At 48.5% G+C, this 16,151-nt stretch overlaps 1 protein-coding gene across 7 annotated transcripts in view; it reads right to left on the reverse strand.

The window, feature by feature from the left end:
* Nucleotides 1-1,647: 1,647 nt before the first annotated feature.
* Nucleotides 1,648-16,151, reverse strand: part of STS (steroid sulfatase) — a 160,760-nt gene continuing 146,256 nt past the window's right edge. For all 7 annotated transcript variants that reach the window (XM_039238554.1, XM_039238553.1, XM_039238552.1 and 4 more), the window contains one exon: nt 1,648-4,343. In XM_039238554.1, the coding sequence (XP_039094485.1) occupies nt 3,970-4,343 (374 nt within the window). In that variant the 3' untranslated portion in view covers nt 1,648-3,969. The remainder of the gene's footprint in view (nt 4,344-16,151) is intronic.

Genomic DNA, 16,151 nt, shown 5'->3' on the forward strand with positions numbered 1-16,151 from the left:
GTAGCTACCCAGATGCCCTGCCCACTAGGGAACCGGCCACGTCTTTGTACATTTACGTACTCAGCTGTGTACCTTGTGTTAAATTTAGACAGTATAGATTTTGATAGGCAACTCAAAGCACTTATCTATAAAACACATTCAGTGGAAATTCTGCCTTTTAGAAAATCACCACCACGGGTAACAGAGTTTGAAACCTGATGCTCTCACATGATCCGGGAGGCCAATGTTACACCCTAGACTTCAATATGACAGTGATGGCTTGTTTCCTGGGTAAAGCGTATGTCAGCATCATGCAATTTGCTTCCGTGAAGATGGGATGCATTAACAGCGTCATCATGCAAAGTCAGAGCATTTGAACCTCATGGGTAGGACTGTTTTCAGGGCCAACATTTGAGGGTCTCCGATATGGTGTTTTCTTTTTAGAAAACTGGTAAGTCACTACATGAACAATGTCCCCTTTGTGTGAACTCATGGGTACTTGCCAAGCTGCTGATTAGCTCTCCTAATTAGGAGAGCTGACCTGTCCTTCCCCTTCAACATAATATTTGACACTGTTACATATCAGTAAATTATGAGTGCTATATTGAGAGCCCCCTAAACAAAGCAACGGTATTAAGTGATCTTCGCTGGACGGAGCTGTGGCAACACAGAGTCCTGAGGACGGCCAGCGAGAGGGTCCCACACTCAGGCACATCGCTGGTGTCCTGGAGGGGGCCTGGGTTCAAGGGGGAATGGTCACTTATATCACACATTCTCTGAGGGCTAATGGGGCGGGTAATGAGGGTTGAGAGACAGATCGGACCTTCTACCATTAAATTTTTTTAATGTTTATTTCTGAGAGAGAGAGAGAGAGAGAGACAGTGTGAGCAGGGGAGGGTCAGAGAGAGAGGGAGACACAGAATCTGAAACAGGCTCCAGGCTCTGAGCTGGCTGTCAGCACAGAGCCCGATCTGGGGCCTGAACCCACGAGCCGTGAGATCATGACCAGAGCCGAAGTCGGAGGCTTAACCGACTGAGGGGAAAACACATTACACATGTTTTCAGATAATGACATGAGGGGCGCCTGGGTAGCTCAGTAGGTTGAGCATCCAACTCTTGGTTTTGGCTCAGGTCATGATCTCACGGTTCATGAGTTCAAGCCCCACATCGGGCTCTCTGCTGACAGCTCAGAGTCTGCTTGACATTCTCTCTCTCTGCTCCTCCCCTGCTTGTGCTCTCTCTCTCAAAAATAACATTAAAAAATATAAGATCATGACATGTTACATAAGACCCTAAAACCTGTGAACACACACTGAGATTCTACTTCACAACTGTGTTCCTACATGTGTGTGCATGACCTTCAACCCCAAGTGTCTATCTTTCTGTTTCTGACTTTACAAGAAGTTAAGGCACTTTTTACAGACCCCCCTGAGAAGGCCTGAGGCAGTGTTCGTGATGGTAACATGGCTCACCCTGCCGTCTGGTCCTGGATCTGAGGGGCCATTGTATTCCTCACCCTCCTCTGCATTTCTGCGCCCTTCCCGGAGGCTTTGGGACCCAGTCAGTATTTGTTGAATTGAAACCTGTATCTGCCTTTGCTTAGCACAGAAAAGCCCTCCCCAGACCGGACGAATTGAGTCACACGAGACAGTAGAGCCATACACCAGGTTGCGTTCAAGGAGAATTTTATTTTAAGTGTCCACGGGCATTAGAACGAGGCTCTGAGAATCCTTTACCAGACTCCATCACTTCCCAGGTGGCACCCTGCAGACGGGGACCCGATACGTTCCCCGCATCTTTGCTCGGCTCTTCTCTGCGTGTCCTTCAGGGCGACCTAAGACCTGAATCTGTCACGACACAGGCTGCGATTCTGGTCTCCACACAGCATCACTGAGCTGGGAAAGGAGGCCTCTGTGATGTTACTGTTTGCTCCGCGTGGCATGTCTACGAAATGCTACGAATGTAGAGATTTTCTTTCAGAAGAATTTGTTTAAACTTTCAAAGCCCAGGAAGGTGTGAACATACAAACCTTATGGAAATGCCACCGAGATTCTTTGAAAACAAGTAGCCTCATACAGGTTTGTGAAATCAACACACAAGAAAAGCATGTCCTAAGGAAGGTCGGCTTGGTGTGTCCTGAACAAAAGAATTCAAATTTCCTGCTGTGCACCCCAACCACAACTTTCAGCTGGCAAGTGGTTGAAATCTAGGAATCATCACTATTATGAATAAATCTGATTTTTCAAATACCCTGATTCATAACGGTGATCGAACTTATTTTGAGACAAAAATGTTAAAGCTCATTTTATTTCTAGAGGTATATGTATCCTTCATTTGCTGCTAACATTGTACAGACTGAACAACTCTGTACATAAATGTGTACTCACATAATCTATAAAAGTGCTTTAAGTTACTTCACCCTCCCACATGCATCCCTACGCCATCCAGTGTTGTCTAAAAGTCCATTTACATCTGTGTAAACATGAACAGCTTAAAACCCAAGTTCCTAACAGAGGTTTTAAACACTTTCCACACAGTAACACTGGCAATATTCCTAACACATTGTTAACATGCTAGAACATTCCTTAATAGGTCCCAAAGCAAAAGGACAGATTTTCGGCACTTTCTGGAGCACAAGATCCACATGAAAAGTTAAGAATTCTGTTTTCTGCCAACTTTCAGCCATTCGCCCGGGGAGAGGGGAAAAATCACTTGTAGGTTAGGTTCGAAGAGAAGGAAAACAAAGATTAACGTCTGAAATCACGGATGTTAAGAGGAACTAGGGGAATACAGCTGGATCCTGGAAGTTCTTCACGGGTGACAAGTAGAGAGAAGCGTAGCCCACTGTCGGAACGCTGACACAGACGGCATGCCTTCTCTCCACTGGGCCACGCGTGGTCCGGTCTTTCCATGTGGCTGTCCTGTCCTGGAGCCGAGCCAACTCCGGGCCAGCAGATGCTGCTGAGACTCGTTCACAAACGAGACGAGTGTGTAGGCACACGGCCGGCAGCTCCTCTCTAGAGACCAGGATAGGCATCCACGTGATGCTGTTGGAGAACGTACAGCGTCCGGACAAGTGACTTAAGCCTGGTCCCCCCGGGGGCATTCTTTGCTCAGTGGACGCTCAGACTCAGGACCCTTCTTCCGCCGAGTCGCTGTCCACCCATCGCCTATGTGGCCTCATGACGCCTTGTCCCTTAGTTACTGGTGTTGGAAGAAACAGAATTAGAACAGAGTCGTACATCTATCTCATTGAGGACTGGAGGCATGGGAATTTCATAGCCATAGGAAACGAGGATACTAAACAGAAGGGCTTATGTTAACTCCTGTGGTCTCATCAGGAAATCCGGCAACCCTGAAACACACTGCAGTATCCTGTATGGACCATGGATTGCTTACGAGTGGCTTCCCCTCAAATCATGCACGTGCTGCCATGTCGATAATTCTGGATCGCGTTGGGAGGGACTCCTTTCTCTACGATCCCCCTGAGGTAGCCTTCATTTCAGAACTTCCATCCACCAAAGGGTTAGTAAAACCCAAATACAATACTATACATTATGAAACGGAAATTCCTTCAGGGGAGATTTATTTTGGGACTATTGTTCCCAAAGGATGTCCTACAAAGTCTGCTGCACAAAAAAATATCTATCTGTGGGCCTCTCACTTTTAGCTTCTAGCTTCCTAGTTTAAGTATCTCAGGCTCGTCGAGGAAAGAAATGAACTGTGAGCATAAAAATATATCTATCGTGAATAGCATTTAATACGTGTTCTAAATAATACCGATAATAACTGCCTTCCAAGAGCCGAACTACAACTTAGCATCATGTACTATTGGTGAAGATGATGGTCCTTGACCCGTTATATGTTGCACAGATTAAGATTTAGTAATTATGTCTTCATCCTTATCCCCTTGTTTATTGGCACTACGTGAATCATGGCGGCTGACACACCAGAGCACACTAGTCTCCCAACGCCACCCTGGATGCACAGCTAGTGGCTCGCACTCCTGGCCTGTTTCTCATGGTCACAATGACAAGACAGGCCTGACGGTGAGCAGCACATCTGCAGCCACGGCTTCCAGACGATGTTGCCCAGTGACAACTGATTGGGCACCTCCTTTAGCGTCTTGGTGTGATGGTCTACCGCCTCCTGTATGGCATCGAGGATTTCCTGGAACTGGGGCTCCGTCGCTGGTGACAGTGGGTTTCTCTCTCTGGGGTCCTTGGAAATGTCGAAGAGCAATGGCGGCCGATGGTAGGTGACAGCATGCCCGTAGCAGAAACACACATGTGTGGAAAAGCAGCCATTGGCGCCCTCAGGGCTGAACTTGGGGGTGAAGAAGAAGGCCTTCCAGATGGACGTGCCTGCGGTGTACAAGGACAGGGGTTGGTGTGGTGTGGGAAGTGTGTCTATGTTCACACCAATGGGAACAAGCACAGAAATACTCCGCCAGGGCGGGAAGCCTCAGTTAGGGATGAAATGCACCTGCTTCCATTTCTCACCCTTAAGGCTCAAAAGAATGAACGCCACGGCCGGAAAGATAGATGACAAAGCAAAAACACGCATGAAGGCGGAATTGGCAAGAAAAAGCTAAAAGCAATATAGCTTCTACGAAGCAAATTTACATGCACCATATGCGTTTTCTTCCTACTGAGAAAAATCTCTCTTCCTCTTTCTCCTTCTTTCTCTCCATCTCTCCTTCTCCCTTCTCTTCCTTTTTCCCAACCCCCAATTCCTTAGTCGATGGTGTGCAGGCAGAAGAAAAAAAAGACTATTCACTGCGCAGAGAACACGGCCAGGACCATCATTTTGGTTTAATAAATTTTACATTGTGGAACCGGGCAGCGGGCACTCAAAACACACACTCACCAACAGATGATAAGCTCCCAGTTCTACCACCCGTGGTCTCTGATGTTTTCAACCTGCCGCCCGTCTTTCTGTTTAAAACTGACGGGACCTTCTGGAAGAGGTAGGCTCACCGCTAATGCGTACATGAGAGAAAAGTGCTTGCACACATAGACACGCGCTCACGCACACAGCTGTCGCAAATAATCTGAAACACGCTCAGACCTCAGTTAACTTATTTTCTCTAAGACAACCTAAGCGTATCAAGTCAAGAATTAAATGAGCCTTGTCCCCCCACCCCCCCCACCCCGGGGTGTCCTTAGTTGGTTAAGCGTCCGACTCTTGATTTCAGCGCTCAGGTCATGAGCTCATGGTTCATGGGTTTAAGCCTCTGCTTCCTGCTCTGTGCTATCAGTGTGGAGTCAGCTTGGAATTCCCTCTTTCTCTCTCTGCCCCTCCTCTGCTTTCTTTTTCTTTCTCAAAAATAAGTAAATAAACTTAAGAAAAAATAAAAGGAACTAAATGTGTCCGGTAGTGAGGATTGGGAGGGACCACAAATGGGTAGTAGAGTGAAATATTCTGATATTAGATTTGGACAAACTGTACGGAGCTTCATATATTTACTAAAAATCGTTGAGCTTGAATTTCATGGCATACAGGTTATTTCTTAGTAAAGCTGTTAAAAATTCCAAATTAGTGGGCAGCTGGGGGGCTCGGTTGGGTGTCTGACTCTTGATTCAGCTCAGGTCATGATCTCACGGTTTGTGGGATCGACTCCTACATTAGGCTCTGCACTGACAGCACAGAGCGTCATTGGGATTCTCTCTCTCTCTCTCTCTCTCTCTCTCTGCCCCTCCCGTGCTCATGCTCTCTCTCTCAAAAATAAACTTAAAAAAATTCCAAATTAGACCTCAGTGACCCCAGAGCAGGATGGTTATACTGTTTAAAACTGAAGTTCTTTTCAAATCAAGTCAGTGTTCCACCATACCTGCAAATTCTATCTTTTTAAGGAAAAAAGAATCCTAATTTACAAATAGTTAGAAAGACCTGATTGTTTATCCTGAGGAGCTGAACGCTCATGAAACATCTGACGGGACTGTGAAAACAGCTTCTTGTGTGTGAAGAAGACAGCAGATAAAGACAGAATTAGCAAGTATTCCCAGTGGAATGAGGCCTGGGATGAGATTGTCTTGTTTTGCACTGTCATTATGGTGTTTTTAGGTAACCACCCCCACCCCCCCAACCCGGAGCCATTCCTGCTGCGAGGCAGGACACACCATCTGATTAACCCTCTTTCATATTTTGCACATATCATTGCAATGGTGACTTCGAGGCATTTAGTGACCCCCGATCAAACACAAAACAAGCCACCAGAATCAAGTTAGAACGTCTGTCACGAGGGTCTGCATCAGCCCCCAGCCACCCCTGAGCTCAGGTAAGCACGTGCGAGGGAAGGCAAGCCTGTCTGTGGTCTGGGGGAGGGGCAGACCTGGGAACCACAGGGCGGGCAACGTGCACGTGCTGTAACTGAATCTGTCACGGGCTCTCCTCCACGTAAGGGTGCCCCCAGGCTTGGGCTCCTTGATGCTATAAGAGCTGCCATACCACACCTGTGTCAACTCACAGGTGTTCGGCACACCTGCCTTTAAAATTTTTTTTTAATGTTTTTATTTATTTCTAGGAGAGAGAGAGAGACAGTGTGAGCAGGGGAGGGTCAGAGAGAGACGGAGTCACAGACTGAAACAGGCTCCAGGCTCTGAGCTGGCAGTCAGCACAGAGCCCGACGCGGGGCTCGAACCCACGAACCACGAGATCATGACCTAAGCGAAAGTTGGACGCTTAACCGACTAAGCCACCCAGGCGCCCCCCACACCTGCCTTTTAAAGATGAAGGCAGGCAGGCAGGCCCACACACCAGGCTGCAGACGGGATTTGTGAGCATCCCTATGCTATGCTCTCGGGCGGAGTTCTGAAAAGCACACGGGGATCCTTAGCATTCTCCACGTCAACTCCTCTTTTCCCCGGGGCCTCTGAAGCATGACATTTTCTTCAGAAGCCTTTTCGGCAATGCACGCTGCAGCCACTCAGAATCCGTCCCGGGTCGGGGTCAGCAGGGCCATGCTGGTGACAGACAGAGGCGCGCGGGAAGCTCGCCTGCTCTTGCTGCGAACGCTGCAGATCAGGGAGGGCGTTTCCACCCTGGCATTCGAGTCAAGTCTCGTTGTGTTTAAAACCCCAAGGAGATGCAGGCTCCTGGAACAAATTCATTTTAAGGGCCCATATTTCCCAGTTGTTTTTGAGAGCCGTGCACATGGATTCCATTATTGCCACCTCGGCTCAGGCCTGCCCAGGTGTACAATGCAGAACTGACTCAAAGGCCGGGCGGGAAAGCTCGGGCATCCTCACCAGGGAGCCGCGAGGGATCGCTACTGAGCTCCGACAAGTGTAGAATTAAGAATTAATTTTTCTGATTCTTTGCTTGTTTAGCATGCTGTATGGAATGAGTGTCTTTTTACTTTCTAACCTGGGTTTTAAAGGTCCTTGTAAAAAGACCGCTTAGTCTCTGCACCGTTTCTTTGGACCGCGTTGGATCTGCTCGACTCCGAGCAGTGGGACTGCACATGATTTGCACACAGGCTCACAAGACACGGACGCCCTTCCGTTATTCCCCAGGAACCTGGGTATCGACATCTTCAGAGCTGTCGTTTCAAAGGAAAAGTGAATCCCAGGCATGTGATAAAATAGGAAGCATGCAGTGTCACCTTATATGGTGAACAGATACATTTTGTCCTGCCTTCCAAATTTATTTTGGTAGCATTTCATCCTGGATTTCTCCATATGCTAGAAAACTGCTGTTTTTTAAATATATTTTTTTCTATTGTTAAAATTCCACTATACACTGAAGCAAGAGCGATTTTCTCACCTCTGTAACAGATATTTTGACCACAATGGGGTCCTGAGCTCATGTATAACAGAGGACCAATGACACAGGGTACCAATGACTAGGTCCTGTAGCGAGAATACACAGTTCAGTGGGGCGTTCTCGTTACATTCAGAAGATGCTTCATTCTGCGTAATGGACGCCACACCACTTTCCACATGGGTCTCACTTGCTGTTAGTGTGTTGGTGACGTGGCTAGTTAATGGTAGTATGCTATCAGTAGGTGTTGGTCTGGTGCAGTGGCCAGCATCCTACATAGACACCCTCTCTTCTGTGTTCAGAAGCGTTTCCTTGAGGCATTGGGGTGGCTCAGTCGGTTAAGTGTCCGGCTTTGGCTCAGGTCATGAGCTCACAGTTTGTGAGTTCAAGCCCCGCGTCGGGCTCTGTGCTGACAGCTCAGAGCCTGGAACCTGCTTCGGATTCTATGTTTCCCTCGCTCTCTCTGCCCCTCCCCTACATGGGTTCTGTCTTTCTCTTTTTCTCTCAAAAATAAATAAAAACATTTTTTTTAAAAAATGCATTTCCTAGGTGCACCTGGCTGACTCAGTCAGTATAGCATGTGACTCTGGATCTCAGGGTTATGAGTTTGAGCCCCACCCCGGGCGTAGAGCGTACTTTAAGTAAAAGTGGTTCCTGGTTCTGTGGCTTGCATAGTAGGATCTGCTTTAACCTCACTATCCTTTTTCTCGACATTGGCACACAACCCTGGACTTCCAATCCCAGCTCTGCGGTGCCCTTGCTGTGTGATGCTGGGCACGGCTATTAGCCTCTCTGTGTCCAGGTCTCCCCTTCTGTAAGCTTAGGATTGTTCCAGACTCTGCTCCTGGCATTGTTTTGCAGGTGAGGAACCTATTCCTATATGTAAGCTGTGAGAACACGGCCAGCTGCATGGTGAAGACCACATAAGTGAGCTGTGAATATAAACCAACAACCAGTCTAAGTGAGAAACACCCTGGATTCACTGCTCTTGTATCCATTCACTGCAACACGTCTTCAGATACTATTCCCTCCACTAAGGATTCTTTTTTTAAAAATTTATTTCAAAAAAATAAAATAAAATTTATTTTAAATTTACTTCTGAGAGAGAGAGAGACAGCGTGAGCAGGGGAGGGTCAGAGAGAGAGGGAGACCCAGAATCTGAAGCAAGATCCAGGCTCTGAGCTGGCTGTCAGCACAGAGCCTGACACAGGGCTCGAACCCATGAACCGTGAGATCATGACCTGAGCAGAAGTCAGACACTTAACCTGCTGAGCCACCCAGGCGCCTCAGCCCCCACTAAGGATTCTCAAAGAGCACGGACAATTAAATGTACATGGCTTCAGCACACTGGCTCGTCATTCATCACTCAGACCTAGGCTTCCCTTGATGAATGCCGTTTAACATCCTTGTAAGATGTACTTTGGATGCTTGGAGGATCCTGTGTATATATTAGACAAGGCACACCAGACATTGTGGGTTAGCAGGCTTTCTTGTGACACTGCCATCCTGAAGTTCTTCAAGAGCCATGTCAATGCTGTTGTGTTTTCCCGTGGTGGGGGCCCCACACTCACAGGACTCCAGGGTGCCCCCTCAAGGAATGTGGATGTCATCCGCGGATGTGTGCAAATCCACCCTGAGCCCCAAGCCCATGCTGACCTCCCTGCTTGCACAGCACACCTCGAACATGACACCACGTGCCTCCCTATCCTGGGCCAGCCACCTTACTCTAAATGCCCGCATTCCTTTCTTCTACCCAGAGCTCTTACACCGTGGCCATGCCTGAGTGGCCCTGGGGCACCAGTGGCTTCTAGCTCAGGACCCACACACTGTGGGTGACCCCGAGGCTCACATCTACCTGTTCACTGTAGCCTGGACTCTGAATGATTCGGCACTGGATTAATGGATCACAGGTCTGCTGCTTCCTGCAGCTGTCTACACCAGAACTCAACACGAAAATAGTAAGACCAATGAGCAAGCAGCCAAGGCCAGTGGCTCTGAGCATCGCCTCAAATCCAGGCAGGATTTAGAGCAAACCTACTTCCCCTGACTGACGGCTGATCATCAGAACACAAAACACTCCCTTCGACCAAGTCTCCGGTGTACAAACAAAAAATCGGGGAACAGAAAAATAAACCCCCAGTCCTGAGTGGGTACGGGATACAGGCAAAATGCCTTCCTCCTCACTCTGCTGTGTGTTGAAATCGGTCCCATCCTTCACGGCTCTACAGTTCCTTCTCCGTGGGCGTGTCTGAATCCCAGCCGGACTCCATCAGTGTGTCTCTGTCTCTCTCACCTGTTTTCACTAAACATTCTCCGTCTATGGACACTCCATGTCTTTCACTGCCTTCTTCACTCTCTGAAATGAACAAGTGTATCTCCCACATCTCTTATATGCCCAGCACCTAGAACCTTTCACAGAAGAGATGGTCCCTCGGCCTGTGTTGGGTAAATTAACCAATGAGATGATGAACTGAGCGGGGCTGAGAGGGGAAGAAGCCAGCTGTCATAATGGGCAGAGGGAAGGCCCGGCGCATTCTACTGTCCCCCCACCCCCGGGGACCTCCTGTCTGACATCACGCAGTCCCCAGCAGAGCCGCCATCACGACACATGGCCAGGCTGCTGGGAGGTGTCTGTTGATGGCAGACATGTGAGTGACATTACCGGAAATCCTGCAAATACCTCTGTCCTGGCGTCTCTGGGCATCAAGCACCGAGCAGTCCTAAGGAGCGAAGGTGGCACACACCAGTCAGCTGAGCCTTCAGGGAAGTCCACCGGGGGGCGGTGAGGACAGCTGAGAGGGTGGGGGTCGGGTGTGGAGCCAATGCTGGAAGACCAGAGCCGAAGGCCCCGAGGAAGGCTACACTTAGGGACAAAGGTGGCATGGAGGAATCCCGGGAACAGCCCACACCTGGAGGTGTGGAGACGGCAGACGGGACAGAGGACCATCTTCTGATTGTGCGTGGAAGAACTTACTATGTCCGGTCAACACATTCCCATGCACGGGGTCGGGGTGGGGGCAAATCCTGCAGGCAGACGGTGTTGGCCATGAATCCAACTTTGCCGTCAACTGTGTTACCGCATGCCCGTTACCTGGCTTCCTACGCCTGTGTCTCCCCAGCTATAAATGAGAGAAACAGCTGTGGAGACACAGCTGCCTGTGTCTCAGCCTCCCGCACTCAGCAAGTGCTACATGGGCACACGGATGACCACAGTGAAGCCTCCACTTCCCAGCCTCCTTGGAAGCCAGGTGTGGACAGGTATCCAACTTCTGGCCAGTGGATTTCCTTCAGGGACTCCCCACATCTTGTCTGGGAGAAAACTGACCTGTACCCTTTCTGTCTAATCTTTCCCACCCATTCCTCCTTGCCGCCGCCCTTCGGGGGACCCTATCACCATTCAGCAAGAGACGCTGTTCCATTTTCCAGGTGCTGGTGGAGACCGTGGAGTTTGTATCCCGACACTGCGTAGACCATGCACCTCTACTCGTTGCTCGTGAGATGGAAAGAGGAACTTCCCTCTGTTGTACGTTACTGTTCCTTTTTCTTTCCTGCTTCAGACAAAGCGGACGCTAACATCATCAAAATCTCATAATTATAAGGATTAGAAGAGGTATCAATGCAAAGTGTGTTGCAGCGTGTGTGACAGCCAGGACATAAGGAAGAGATGCCAGGGTATATGGTTAGGAAGCACGTTTTCATTCAAAAAAATTTTTAATGTTTATTATTTATTTTTGAGAGAGAGAGACAAAGCACAAGCAGAGGCAGGAGACATCAATCTCAAGCAGGTTCCAGGCTCCGAGCTGTCAGCACAGAGCCCGACGCGGGGCTCAAACTCATGAACCATGAGATCACGACCTGAGCTGAAGTCGGAAGCTTAACTGATTAAGCCACCCAGGTGCCCCAGAAAGTATGTTTTAAAAAGATAGATCATGGCCACCCATACAGAAAGGTGACAAATTGGAAGACGGAAAGATTAACAGGCGGCAAAGTATATAACTGCGTCTAAAACACTCTTGTATAGAAGACCCACGGCCCAGGAAGACACAAGTAGTTGTCACATAGGACGTGCCTTGCTTAGGACTAATCGGTCCCTGCAGCAAACATGGGGTCCGACGGCAGAAAGAAGCAAATCAGGACCAAGTTCTAGACATAAGCAGCCACACCCAGAGAAGTGAGATACACCTCGTGCTCAAGTCAGAGAAAAAGGAGGCACGGAACTATAGACAATGAAACGGCGGGACCCAGTATGCAGGGCGAAAGGGGCGGAAGACAGGCCGTCTGGTAAGATGAGAACAAGCCAGCTTCTGAACTAAGATCCAAGCATGTCTTTGAACATCCCAAACACTGTGTTTCGGTATTCAAGAAAGAAAACGTAACGTGGATTTATTCTGTCTTCATAAGGAAGTAAGTTTGCATTGTGACAAATTAACCAAAGTCACAGCTGGTATGTTTTTCATCCACGGTATTAATGAAATGTTAGGTCAGGCTGACGAAACCTTTAGCAGAAAAGTGGATGTCTGTTCTAAAGATTTTATTGTTAAGTGATCTCAGCACCCAACTTGGGGCTCGAACTCACAACCCCGAGATCAAGAGTTGCATGCTCTCAACCGGGCCCGCCGGGCGTCTCTGGTTGTCTATTTTAAAACCTGCCTAATACTGTCTAATATAAGGTAATATAAAGTGCTGTATGAAAGCACACATTTAATGGACTACGTTGAAGAAAACGAAATCCATTTATGAGGGTTTTTTTTTTCCCCCATTAAGGGAAACGCACAGCCGGGAAGTGCAGCCCGTTGCTGAGAGCCTGAGCGCTAATGAGATAAAATAAATGAAATGAAAGTCTCACACTTTCAGGAAAGCCTTCTCCATCCTCTGTGTCACTTCTCCCCAGCTGCCTAAGTGGAATCCGTGCGTTCGGGGACACGTAGCCTGAGCCGTTAGTCCATCTGCGTCCCGTCCCTGCTGGTGCGCCCAGGAGGCAGGTGGGGCCACGCCCACGTGTGTGCCCACAAGCCCAGAGGGTGCGTCGTGGCATTTGGTGGCGGTATTCACAGGGGAAAAGGGAACCCTCAGGCTTCAATGTCTCCCTGCCATGGTCTATCCGCCTGCAACATGACTGACGGTCTGGGGCCAGGAGGTTCGCTGAACCACAGACAAGTCTGAACCAGGCTTGCACCGCAGATACTGCAGCCCATGTTGCCACGGTTTCAACCTGCATATTTCCTTCCCGATCCCTCAAATCCCATTCCCAGCAATCAGGCCAGGAAGGGCATCCCACGGAATGACTAATGACGACGAAAGCCAAGCACAGCTTTATTGTGCAGGTTAACCATCAACCCACGAGGCACAAGCAGCTGCGTGTAGAACATTCTCTTAGATGTGCGTTAGAGGCAAATTTCATTTCTAAAGTGTGTGAAAACTTGAGACAGTCAGCAAAGCAAGCATTATGCTTTACCTACCACAGCAATGCTGGTTTGATTTTAAACTTTCTCTCTTTTACAGGCACACCAAACAGAAAGGAGTTCACGAGATCTGCATATTCATTACAAAGATTACAATAATAAACAAGATTACATAATTGAAAAAAAATAAACCTTCCTTCTCTCCTATTTCGAAAGAAGGTACCTTCTGGATACAAACACATGTGTTTAGAATCAATTCTATTATCCTACAGGGTTTTGTTGTGATTTCTTTTTAAGTTTGTTTTTTTGTTTTTTTTTTTAATCACAGAAAAAAGGTTTCAAACAAATTTGAAATGAAAAAGTAGCTGGTGGGGCACCTGGGTAGCTCAGTCGGTTAAGTGTCTGACTCTTGACCTCAGCTCAGGTCATAATCTCATGGTTCATGAGATCAAGTTCTGTGTTAGTCTCTGGGCTGACAGTGCGGAGCCTGCTTAAGCGGGCTTCTCTCTCCGTCTCTTTCTCTCTGCCCCTTAAGCTTGCTCTCTCTCTCTCAAAATAAAAACAAACCAAAAAACCCAGTAGCCAGATTTGTGAGGCCCTTTGCGCTGAGCCTCGGGATGAGCACATCCCATGGATTTCTGTGTGACTACATGGTCACACTACAGGGTACTTAGCCATTAACACGAGTGTGGAGTTTATACACTGGATTCATAAGCTCAGAAATCTGTGACTGGACCCTGAAGCCAAGTGTCTACCTACATCCTAAGATAAATTTTATCCATAAAATCAAGCTGCCATTGCACCGAATTTTTAATTCCCATCAACTCACACACCCTAACTTAAAGGCAAGGCTTATAATACACTTTGCACAGGACATTTTAATTCAAAATTCCCATTTTAATGTAAGAAAGGCGATGCACGTTATAATAATGCTTTTGTGAGTCCTTTTACAGTGTAATGGGAGTAATGATATTAGCTCATGATTTAATTATGCCGTTCAACTTGCTGAGACAACTAAATTATAGAATTATTATAATTATGGAATTAGTGAATTACAGAAAAGACATTGCGTGTAACAGTTGAACGGGATTCGTATTTCAAAAGGAAGGAAATGGAATTCTAGCTCTCAGTGTTTGCAAAATAAGTACTTAATAAGTCTGGAATTGCAATACGCAGGCCTCCAATGAATCAGGACAAATGGACATTGGACGTTAAAAACATCCGTGGTCATTTTCTGGAGCCAGAGGGTGGCTGGGAGGCTTGCTTCCTCTGTGAGAGAGGGAGAAAGCCAGGGTCGTCTGTGCCTGCGGATTCCTGGAGTGCAAATACTCCCGGTGCGGCTGAGCTCATGTTAGCCACGGTTTAACGGCGCGCCGGAAAGGTTCCCGACCTCCCAGGGGCTGGCTCCGGCATGGCCCTGCTGTGACTAAATCCTGATCCTACATTTCTCTTTTCTTCTCTAATAAAGTCTTCCGAGCTCAGACTGCGACCTCCGTTCTCTAAGAATTAGGGAGCCCAGCAATCGCGAACCATCTCCTACCAAAGGAGAGCTGCGCGGAGTGAGGCTGACCCACCCGGCTGGCACTAGTTGCCTTTGTCTCCTCTGGTTGACAGGTAACTGCAGGCAGGTGAGAGTCACACACTCCCTTCTCACCTCTGTGGTCAAGGCACATGAGAGTGCCCGCCGCACAGCATGGTCTAAGGTGTCACAGGCAGGGAATCTGGTGTGTCATACTCGCTGACAGATACTATTCTAGCACACTGGATGTCACATAGTAGGTGCTGAAAAATACTGGCTGAATTAATAGACAGATGAAGTAGCAAATAGTCACCCACAAAGCCACGTGCGACGGTGCCACACAAACATCGTTACCGAGTTTCAGGTGTCACCTAGAGGAAGTAGGAGAGGACTCAAAAATCCATGGTGTGCGCAGCCCTGAGCGGCACAGATGTGTCCAGCACTAACGTTGTAATACCTGCTTTCCTGTTGACCGTTTGGGGCAGCAGCCTTCAGGGAGCGCACAGGAGGGAATGTCACTTGTGTGTGTCTGGGAAGCGAATTTCATCCGAGGGCCAGCTCCCTCTCGGAATCTGGGTCTTGTTTTTCTCACCTACTCCTCTTTTCTGGCTCCCTCTGTCCCCTTTGTCTTTCCTCCTCCACAGAGTGTGTTTCCCCAGCCCCTGGTCCAATCTGTCCCTTCCGTTCTCTGCCTGGGGGTGCGGGTGGGGGGCTGGCGCTGTGTCAGTGCACTTATCCAAAGTTCCAGACAGGATGTCGCGCTTCCTTACTCAGTGGAGAGCCACAGTCCTCGCAGGCTTCCTGTCCCCAGAAGTGGGAAGGAGTAGAGCTCTCATTCACTGGATGACTCACACCTCAAAGTGTGAATTAATCTAAAGAAGCCACCGTGTCCCCATCGAGATTTGGAGTCACAGACACGGCGACGGGAGAGGGAAACAGAACTGTCCCAGGTCTAGAATCCTAAACTCACGTTTCTCTCTTCCGTATCTCCCAGAAAACATTGCAAGGAAGGGGTCCGGAGTTACACTAGATACTCTGGGGGTGAACCTGCTGTCATTTCTGTGGCTAATGGGAGGCTTGTGATCTTCCACTTGAAAAACCATGCAGACGCTGCTCTTTAAATAAGCCTTTGGTAAATGGGCGGGGTGAGGGGGTGGGGAGTGTGTGGTGTTGAAAACCAGTGTGGGAATCACGGAGATCAGGAACGAGCCATCGGGTGGGAGGTCCCCGCAGAGCGTAGCGTCCAGGAGCAGGACCCAAGGGGCAACAGAGAAATGGGAGTCTTCCTTCAGCTCTGAAGATGGAACGGGTGGCCTGCCCTCAACACCCCTCCCCTGCACGGACAATACTGGCCCAGTCAGTTGCCAGCTTTCCGGACTCCGTGCACCTTAGGGCTGCGGACATCACTGTGATTCAAACATTAAAGATACAGAGAGACAGCTGAAGCCCGTCCCTGCACTTAGGACGACCACTCTGCTCCTTCACGC

The sequence above is a fragment of the Hyaena hyaena genome, unplaced genomic scaffold, assembly GCF_003009895.1.
Source record: "Hyaena hyaena isolate Hyena2069 unplaced genomic scaffold, ASM300989v1 scaffold_142, whole genome shotgun sequence".
Taxonomy (NCBI): Eukaryota; Metazoa; Chordata; class Mammalia; order Carnivora; family Hyaenidae; genus Hyaena; species Hyaena hyaena.